The sequence below is a fragment of the Cyprinus carpio genome, chromosome A15 (assembly GCF_018340385.1).
Source record: "Cyprinus carpio isolate SPL01 chromosome A15, ASM1834038v1, whole genome shotgun sequence".
Lineage (NCBI taxonomy): Eukaryota > Metazoa > Chordata > Actinopteri > Cypriniformes > Cyprinidae > Cyprinus > Cyprinus carpio.
In genome coordinates, this window is record NC_056586.1 from 11,880,461 (window position 1) to 11,891,609 (window position 11,149).

Sequence of the window (11,149 nt, forward strand, 5' to 3'; positions counted from 1 at the left end):
ATATATATATATATATATATATAGTGTGTGTGTATATATATGTATGTGCATATATATATATATATATATATATATAACATTTTAGTCACACCATTTCTGAACAGGGGAAACTGTTAAGGATATAAGCTTGTAAGGATAAGGATATAAGCTTGACATGTTCTATAAAAGTATCTTTGTTTTGGATTAAATCCAATTTTGTTGCTTCCTATAGGAGGTTATGTAACACTTGATCTTCTTTCCCACCTCAAGAGTATATTGCTTTTACCCTAAAGTGGTATCCTGTTATACTTTGACTTGGAGGTTCAAGAACTTAGCCATTTACCCATCATTCCACTACTTGCCATACTTTGTGTGTTCACACTTTAGTTACTTTACCGCACTTGCCCTCAGTATGACGTAGCCTCGCTCATTGATTACTGTTTATGTTCTTTCACTGACTGCAGTAAGTACATGTAAACAGTCTTTTGGAACAGATATAGCCACGCTGGACTAAATGTGACCATGCTAGCTAATCCTCTTTGCTTCGGTGATCCCAAAGAGTCCTCTGGGCTTCAGAGACACAACAGTGTTTTCTGCCTGATGAGTGGAAGACCATGCAACACTATGGCTGGCAATACAAACTCTTGCTGCTCTCTGTAAGTAATGACAATTCCTATGTATAGTAAAAACTAGAAACCTGTACAAATAATACTTTCTTGATTGGCACAACCTACTTTTATTTTATATTTATATTTATAAAGTAATTTTGTGTTTTGTCATTTTCAGTAGTTTTTTTTTATGTCGATGTAATTTAAATTGTTTTAATACTTCAACTTAAACTGAATGAATGTTGCCTTAGCGACTAGCTGAACATTTTTTTTAGATTTATTATTTTATTATTATGTTTTTCTTTTTTAACTTTAGTTTTAGTTTAAGATTAAGTAATAACTTAAATTAAACTAAACAAAAATGACATTTGTAGCTGAAATAAAATAAGGAAGTCCAGTTAATATTTATTTTATTCCAAGTCATTTTTTTGTTTTGTTTTAATTGTTTTAGTAAACAATAATAACCCTGAATCAGATGGGACCACAAATTTAATTATAATTTTAGAATATTGTAGATTTCATTTTTGTATTTATCACAGCCAATATTCAGACTATTTAAAAATGTATTTTCTCAGTTTATGCATGTTTATAAAAGAAATACAGAATGGTTTATAAGTTATTGCTCTTTAGCAGTGGTCTTTTTTGTGTGCTTCCATAATAGTACAGAAAAGCATATTTAACCTGAGATGTGAAAAGTTGTTTTGTTTAAAGTGAACAACGCGTCACTTAAATGTGTTTGAACTTATGGCAGAGTGTGCTTTTTATTGCTGTCAAACTCAGCTATTCTGTTCTGGTTTTACAGTTTGACGTTCCCACAGAGCCTCTGAAGAACACTGAGATGTGTGCTTTGTTCTAAGCAGCTCCGACTGAAGCAGGACAGTCATGAGTGCTGACATAGCTAACAGGCTGGATTTGGACCCTGATTACAATGCTGAACTGGCTGACATGGTAGCAGCCATGAACGTGGCTGCCAACAGACTGACCCCTTCTAATGGATACAGGACCACCCCGCGTCGCCTCAGTCTCTCCGATCGCAAGCTGTCACTCCAGGAGCGATCCAGTTACCAGAATGGCATCAACCCACGAATAGCCAGAAGACCCACTATTGAATCGAAGCGGGTGTCTATCTCTGATGGGGATGTGAGTTGGGCAGGACATTTTATACTTTTGCAGCAAAGTGTTACCTGAGATTGTTGAGCATCAGTGGAGTTCATTATACTTGGGCTGTCAAGATATCAGATTTTCACTATACATGGTTATCAAGGCCAAAATAATTCATGATTTAGGTGTAGGATTTACAATTTTCACTCATAAATTGCTAGTAAATTTTGCAAATAATTTTAGAGAAATGGCAAGAAAGATACTGGATTAAACATTACATTTAAAAGTAGAAAGACTGAAATATTTTCTTTAATTTTAGAAATATAGTAATTAATATATTGGATTTAAAGGTATATAGACTGAAATATTTAAGCTATTAAATGCATCTTTAATTTATTTTATTTTTATGGCCAGTGAATCACTCAACATATGAGTGTATTAAATTATCAATATTTTATTTTGTTTAAATATTCTTCCCACAGGACTGTGTCCAGCTAAACCAGTACAAGTTAAAGAATGAGATAGGAAAGGTTGGTGGTTCTACTTAAGAATCTTAATTTGTTTCTTTTTTTCCCACTCATATTTATGATTGATTGACTATTTCTGGTAACCTTCCTTTTTTCTTTTTCTTTTACCCAGGGTTCATATGGGGTGGTCAAATTAGCATATAATGAAGATGATGACCAGTATTATGTAAGCATATTGGTTGTAAAATTATATTTTCGTCTGTCAGCATTTAACCATAACATTATCATTACTATTATATTATATTATATTATATTATATTATATTATATTATATTATATTATATTATATTATATTATATTATATTATATTTATTATATATATTATTAATATTATATTATTAATAATACTTACAAAAATGCTCACAAATTGCTATTAAATGGCATTATATTATAATATAATATATGATATGATATGATATGATATGATATATGATAATACTTTATTGCAGGCTATGAAGTTGGTATCCAAAAAGAAGTTAATGAAGCAGTATGGATTCCCACGTAAGCAATAAACATTTACATTACATGTACTCTTATGAAGTTTGCCTGCAGAATATTAATATTAATGTTGTGATGGTTTTGTAGGGCGACGTCCTTCCAGAGACTCCAATGGATCCCTAGAGAATCTTTTAAAGCATTCTGGCCTGTTGGACCGGGTATATCAAGAAATTGCTATTTTGAAGAAACTTGACCATCTTAATGTTGTTCATTTAGTTGAGGTGAGCCAAACACAGTGTCTTCATTTTTTACAGGATTCTTTACAATACAAGGCAAATATGCTGGACTATAAAGTATAACTCTGTGTTAATTCGGTTTCTTTTATATAGTATTTATTTTTATTTGGAATTAGCTTTTATATTGATATTTTCAGTTTTTTTTTTTTTAAGTATTTCTATTTAATATCTATTATATGTTTTTAACTTTTAACTTAAAACCTTATCGTATTTATGTCAGTTAGCTACCGTGGCAGTATTACTAATTTAAGTTTTTAAAGTTTTTAATCTAATATTTATATTTTATTATATTCCAGCTTTATTTCATCAAACAGTTTTTGAATTGAAATAACAACTCTGTTGAAACAACTAACCAAAACACATCTGTCCTGTGATATTTAACTAAAGGTTCTTGATGACCCGGCTGAGGATAACTTGCACATGGGTAAGTCATTTTTGTCATTAGTCAGCAATCTGCGATATAGAAGACTTTGCTTTTTACTCTTTGATCTATTTTTTTCTGTTTATTCTGTTTGTCCCTTTCATAGTCTTTGAGTTGGTACCTAAAGGGTGAGTATTTGTACCTATAGGTCATTGCCACATATATACAAACTAGATGTTTCTTTAGTTTGTTTTTTCTCTCATCATTTTCGCCCCGTCCCAGTCCAGTGATGGAGATCCCAACAGACAGTCCTCTAACAGAAGAAATGGGCCGCTTCTACTTCAGAGATGTCCTCCTAGGAATTGAATACTGTACGTTTCCCTAGTCTATGGTATTTTAAGTTGTCTTGTATTTACAAATGGCATTTATAAACTTTAGGGTTTGGTGCTGTTTTATTTTTTTAGTGCACTATCAGAAAATCATACATAGAGACATCAAACCCTCCAATCTGTTGCTGGGGGATGATGGGCACATCAAGATCGCAGATTTCGGTGTCAGTAATGTGTTTGAGGGGAACGATGCTTTCCTATCAGACAGTGCAGGAACACCGGCTTTCATGGCACCTGAAACTCTGACTGACCAGGACCTCAGATTTAGTGGAAAGGTCAGAAGATTTATTAAACATTTCTGTTTACATACAGTGAAGACATCGATTCTTTATTATTTACAATCAACTCTCATTGGATTCAGGCTCTGGATGTATGGGCAATGGGAGTGACGCTGTTTTGTTTCATCTTTGGAAGGGTAAGACATTCACCTTTTAAAATAGCATCTATAGATATATCGTATACAAATCTGTTTATATCTCTTTGTTCAGTGTCCTTTTCATGATGAATACATCTTAGGCCTGCATGAAAAGATCAGGACCGCGCCGGTCGAGTTCCCAGACATGTGAGTCACCCATGCTGAAAATCCCTGTTCTAAACTATTATAGGAAAACATAGAAAGAAATGGTATCATTTTCAGTTATATATTAATTAAATTGTAGAGTATTTTTAGGAAATGAAACTGACAAAGGAACTGTATGTTCTAGTGGAAAATGGCACTTAATGAATATTCTTATTCAAATAAAGTGATATTAATATAAAGTATTTTTTATCATATAATAACTATTTTATAAAACCAAAACAAATCTGGTGCTCTACTACTGCACAGGCCTGTGATCAGTGATGGGCTGAAGGATCTTATCATCAGAATGCTGGACAAAGTCCCTGGAACTAGAATCACGTTACCAGAAATCAAGGTGAAATCATATTGAAAGATTGCTGAAAAGTATTTTAAAGTGTAGATGTAAGTGTTACTCTGAGTGTGTATATGTGGGCAGCTGCACCCGTGGGTCACACTTGATGGCACGGATCTTCTGCCTCTGGAGGAGGAGCACTGCACTGTGGTGGAGGTCACTGAGGAGGAGGTGCAGAACTCTGTCAAACTAGTCCCCAGCCTGTCTGCTGTGGTGAGTACATCTGAAGGAAGAGAAAAAAAAAAAAAACATTTGCCACGCACTGTAAAAAAAAAAGTTATGTTCAATTTAATAAAAATAAGAAAAAAGAAAAAAAAAACACTGCATTGTGATTTATAGGATAAGTTCCTTTAGGCTACGTTTACGCAACAACAATGTAGTCAAAAACGGAAAAGTTTTTCCCTTGCGTTTTTTAAAAGTTTCACGTATACACAACAATGTTTTCAAAACTATTTGCGTTTGCACATATCCACGAAAATGGCCAAAAATGCTGTATTACATATGCCAGGCCAGTAGTTGTAGATGTAACCTTGTTAGTGGACAGTAATTGTGTGTTAGTGACGATTATATGGTGTCTATGATGCTTGTCTTTAAAACCAACACGTACTGCGCATGTCTACATACCTAACACGTACTATGCACGACGCATGACGTGCATAGAAATGATAGAAACGATAACAGTGGCGTTTTCAAAACTTGCACTTTGAAACCCGTTTTCAAAAATGTGAATTTTCATTCCCCAAAACGCCATTGTCATGTAAACGAACAGGCAAAACGCATAAAAAGTTTCCCGTTTTTGGCGGAAAACATAGTGTAAATGGCCCCTTCGCTTCGTTGCACATGCTGCAATGCATTCTGGGAGCAAACAAATCCACATTTTTCATTATGAAACTGTTATTGTTGGAATATTGTTGGTCTAACATTCACTTTCATTCAAACCCAGTAAGAGAATTGGTAAGAGATTGTAATGTTTTTGAAAGAAGTCTGTTCACTTTCCTTTAAAAAAATAAATAAAAAAATGCTTTAAAAGATAGTTCACCCAAAACTGAAAACTGTCATCACATACTTACCCTCGAGTTGTTCCAAACCTGTATGAGATTCTTTCTTCTTCTGAGCACAAATTAAGATATTTTGAAGAATGCTGTTAACCAAACAATTGGCGGTAGCCATGGACTTGCATTATATATATATATATATATATATATATATATATATATATATATATATATATATATATATATATATATATATATATATATATATATATACTATGGAAGTTAATGGTTACCGTCAACTGTTTAATATTTGTCTCAAAAAAGTCCAATGTTGTGGATCAAAGAGTACCATGTTGTGGTTCCTTGTAAATGTGTGCTGTTTAATGACTTGTTTTAGAGTGAATATGTCTAAATGTTCTCTTTTGCACCGTATTTTAAGATCCTGGTGAAGTCCATGCTGCGGAAGCGCTCCTTCAGTAACCCTTTCGAGTGTCCCAGCCGCAGGCAGGGCAGGTCAATGTCTGCGCCTGGAGTTCTGACTGTGTAAGTCCAGAATGCACATCCTCGTCCTCTGCACATCACTGCATCTTGAGACTCATAATACCTGTGATTTCACTGACATTGATATTTTGTTCTTATTTCTCATTAATTTCTGCAGGGATATGTCACTGTTTCGCCCTCTAAGGTATCACACAAAAGACGTCACTGCCATGATAATCAGCTACATTTAATATTTCAAACTCAAAGCTCATTTTTCAGTGTGTGTGTGTAATACATATTCATATTTTTTTTATGGTCTGTGTCTCCAACAGCAGAGGGAGTAACAGTAACAGTAACGGAAGCAGAGAAGGAGAGCTGGAAAACCTTATTGAGGATGAAACGTTTCCATAAATTAGCAAAAATCATTTTTCATATTGGCCCAATTGTGTGATCAGCCATTTTTTCCCATCTGCATTGGATTATTTTGAGCATCAACATGAAAACTCTATATACTGTACACACTGCATGATGGTTATCTTTTGGAGGTACCTTTAAAATATAATGCAGAATCTGGTAATACTTTATATTAGAGTAATATTTGTGTTTCATTGCATTTACGTGCCAAACCGAAAGTAAATTTGAAAGAAGTTTAGATTTAAATGCATATATAAAATGATTGTATCAGTGCATTCGACAGATAAGCATGAGATCACTTTGCTGTGCAGCAGAAATCAGCATAGCTTTGCGTGAGATGTACAGTATTAGTCTCTGTTATATCAAAGGTCTGTTTACTGTTTTGATGTACTTTTGCGGTTTTGAAGTTGTGCTGTGCATTTGATTTGTGGACACATATATAAAATCTAAAATAAAAATAATTTGTTTTATTTTACCTTTTTAATCATATATAGCTAATTTATTTATATTTAATGTTTTAGTGATATATTTGAATTGATGGGATAAAATATTATGAATAAATAAATTATTTAAATTTAATTTTTATTTTTATTGTTTTATTTTTATATTTTGATTTATGGTTCTATTTAAATATATAAAAAATAGGCCTATATATATATATATATATAGTATATATATATATAGATATATTATATATATATTATATAAATTGATAAATAGATATATTACCTATTTAATTATATATATATATATATATATATATATATATATATATATATATATATATATATATATATATATATATATATAATATATAGTCACTGGCTAAACATCTAGAGTAAAGAAATATTTTTGATTATATAAAAATAAGAATCTAAAAACATTGCATTCTGAGTATAGGCTCCTGGGCTCCTTTTATTATTATATCCTATTATTAATCACTACGGATGTACCCTAGTGCCTCTTTGAGGTTGTTCTCTGATTAGCAACACAAACCCCAGGGACTCAGTATAACACTCTTTTTTTTAAAATAACCGTCTAAGGGAGATAGTATGTCAGGATCTGGCCCAGACAGACATGTCAACATGTGAACATCACTGCTGTTTCTCTTTAATGTTATAATGACAGTCCACATTTTGACAGTCCACCAATGATCACACTTTCAGGTTGTATTACAGAACTTAATTAGATCAAGCATAAGTGTTTTTACCTGTCATTGTGCATTCATTTTAAGTAAGTAAGTACATTTTCTGAAGAAAATGTGAATGGTTGTCGGCTACTGTTCTTTGTTTTGCAGTTTCAAGGGGTCTAGGGCACTTCCATTTAAATGGATTTTGTGGCTCAACAAACTATAGGTTGATGATATAGTTGATATGTGCATCACTCAGGTCTAGATTTGAACTGATGATCTGGAAACATTATTGGCTTCTCAGGACATGCCAGGATGTTTATCCTTTATCTTCTAAACAGTTCAACAGTTTAGTCCTCAAATACCAGGACCCAGTTCTTATCTTTACTGCCTGTACAGTGTCAATCCATTACACTGAAGAGAAAACAAAATTAAAGGAACTGTAATTAATACACCACTTTGTCTAACTACAACTGCCTTTGGGTTTTATTGGTCATGACTGGCATGATGAGCTTTAGGCTGGTATATACAGTGCTGGGAAGCTGTCGGCAGCTGTAAGGAGGTTTGGGATTGAGGTGGATAATGAAGGAAAATGGGCCACTGGATTTTACAATGTGGCTTTTTATATCAGAGCTTCAGCCTCATGGGTAATTCAGGACAAAGAATGCGAGCGTTTGATTCACACATAGACTCCCACTTTGTGGTGTCTCTCCAAAGTATTCCACAAAAACCTGGCAAACATTAAATATGTAATTACCATACAAAAGCAAAGAACAGATAATCCCAGTGTGTTCAATTTCTGATTTTTTGGAAAAGCTTTTGTTTTGCCTTTGTACTCAAGGGTAAATCTCACAAAATATGTCCAAGACTAACACACTTTTCACCCCGTATTAAAATTATATTTAACAAAAACAAATCTCCTCTTCCAAATTCTTATTAATGTAATGCATTTTTTAGAATTCCCATTATTTTTTATAGAAGATTGTTATTACTGCATATTTTGTAATACATTTGCTCTTACTAGAGTATTGTGTGTGTGTGTGTGTGTGTGTGTATGTGTATATATATATAGATATATATATATCTATATATATATATATATATATATATATATATATATATATATATAAAGATGAGAAATACAGAGAAATATGTTCTCAATGGTCATAAAATATCATTAATTTAGAGAAAAATAATGAATCTTTCTTTTGATTTTGAATGTGACCTAATAACCTTAAAAGATCGTGTGATATTTTTTTATCTAAAACTTAAGTAAATATTTTTGAAAAACTTGTAGCATAATGATAATAACAGAACTGTACAACACAATGGCTTTTTAGCCATTTTGGAGTTGTATTAATTCCAGGTTATTGTTGTATTTTCATTTGCCATTATAATAATAAATCAATAATTCTTGTATAGACTCATGGTCTGGAGGGGAAATTTGGAGTAAACTCACAGATAGAAATGGACTCTTGAACAGATTCCATGGTTAGAGCGAGTTCTGGTGCAGACTCAAGGATTAGAGTGAGCTCCGGTGCAGATTCAGGGCCAGAGTGGGCCTGTTACTGAACTCTGGGGCTAGAGCGGACTCATTACTGAATTTTGGGACTGGAGGGAACTCAGGACTGAACTCAGGGGCTGAAGCCATCACTAAACTGTGGTCTGGGGCTGGAGCCATCACTGAACTCTGGTCTGTGGTTGGAGCCATCACTGGCCTATATTCTGGATCGGATTTTTAATCTGAGTGGAAATCTCATACAGACTTTAGGACTGGAATTAAATTTAGAGTTATTTCAAAGGCACAAGTGGGCTCTAATGTCGATTCAGGGGTTAGAGTGGGCTCCCATGTAGATTTAGAGATTGTGACTGCCTTGATACTGATCACTGGGACTGAAGCAGACTCCTTACTGAATCCTGGAGTGGACTCATAACCGAACTCTATGGGATTAAATTCAGGGGCTGTAGCAGGCTCTTGACTGAGGTTGAGGAAATTAGTGGATTCTGCAGCTGGAGCCGACACTGGAGCTGGAGCAGACAAAGGAGCAGACTCAGGGGCTAGAGCCAACACTGGAGCTGGAGCAGACACTGGAGCAGACTCAGGGGATAGAGCCGACACCTGAGCTGGAGCAGACACTGGAGCAGACTCAGGGGCTGGAGCCAACACTGGAGCTGGAGCAGACACTGGAGCAGACTCAGGGGATAGAGCCGACACCTGAGCTGGAGCAGACTCAGGGGCTGGAGCCAACACTGGAGCTGGAGCAGACACTGGAGCAGACTCAGGGGATAGAGCCGGCACCTGAGCTGGAGCAGACACTGGAGCAGACTCAGGGGCTGGAGCCAACACTGGAGCTGGAGCTGACTCAGGGGCTGGAGCCGACACTGGAGCTGACTCAGGGGCTGGAGCCGACACTGGAGCAGACTCAGGGGCTGGAGCCGACACTGGTGCTGACTCAGGGACTGGAGCCGACACTGGAGCTGGAGCTGACTCAGGGGTTGGAGCCGACACTGTAGCTGACTCAGGGGCTGGAGCCGACACTGGAGCTGACTCAGGGGCTGGAGCCGACACTGTAGCTGACTCAGGGGCTGGAGCCGACACTGGAGCTGACTCAGGGGCTGGAGACGACACTGGTGCTGACTCATGCGCTGGAGCCGACACTGGAACTGGAGCTGACTCAGGGACTGGAGCCGACACTTGAGCTGGAGCTGACTCAGGGGTTGGAGGAGAGAGTTGTGGGGAGTCAGGGGTTGGAGCCGACACTGGAGCTGACTCAGGGGCTGGAGCCGACACTGGAGCAGACACTGGAGCTGGAGCTGATTCAGGGGCTGGAGCAGACTCAGCCGACACTGGAGCTGACACTTGAAAGGACTCAGATTCTAATTGGACTGGAGTGGACTCAGGACTCTGATATCAAAGAAAGGATGAGCATTTTTTTTTTTTTTTTTTTTTTTTGGAACTGGACTGGCTCAGAAGGAGGGCATATAGAATATATTGTTCCAACATGCAGTTGTTAGTATTCCAGGTTATCCGTGAATATAATGGTTTGTCCAAACCTACATGGAAGAATGTCATCAACACATCACCCTCCAAATAGATGGCAGAGAGTAGCAGAAGGAGGGATGAGGGGAAATGTAGTGCTTTATCTATCTATCTATCTATCTATCTATCTATCTATCTATACATTAGAAGTTAATAGAAGCCAGAACTGTTTTGTTGCCAACATTCTTCAAAATATCTTCTTTTGTGTTCCACAGAAGAAATAAAGTTGGTTACACTTTATTTTAGGGTCTCTTAACTAGTTGCTTATTAGCATGCATATTACTAGAATATTAGCCATTTATTAGTACAAATTAATCACATATTAATGCCTTATTCTACATCCCTAATCCTACCCTATACTTAAACTTAACAACTACCTTACAAACTATTACTAAGCAGCAAGATTAGGAATTTATTGAGGGAAAAGTCGTAGTTAATAGTGAATAAGTGTTCCCTATTATAAAGTGTTACCATAAAGTCA

General features: G+C 35.6%; 1 protein-coding gene across 1 annotated transcript; it reads left to right on the forward strand.

Annotated features, from left to right (window-relative positions):
• The first annotated feature begins 291 nt into the window (after positions 1 to 291).
• On the forward strand, positions 292 to 6,969 carry LOC122147686 (calcium/calmodulin-dependent protein kinase kinase 1-like). The gene is made up of 17 exons (XM_042771019.1): positions 292 to 635; positions 1,390 to 1,727; positions 2,171 to 2,218; positions 2,328 to 2,381; positions 2,665 to 2,716; positions 2,801 to 2,934; positions 3,337 to 3,373; positions 3,477 to 3,498; positions 3,593 to 3,681; positions 3,775 to 3,974; positions 4,061 to 4,114; positions 4,188 to 4,261; positions 4,526 to 4,613; positions 4,695 to 4,823; positions 6,045 to 6,148; positions 6,264 to 6,290; positions 6,418 to 6,969. Exons 2-17 carry the CDS (start codon positions 1,470 to 1,472, stop codon positions 6,494 to 6,496), a joined length of 1,449 nt encoding a protein of 482 aa, XP_042626953.1. The 5' UTR covers positions 292 to 635; positions 1,390 to 1,469; the 3' UTR covers positions 6,497 to 6,969.
• The last annotated feature ends 4,180 nt before the right edge of the window (positions 6,970 to 11,149 follow it).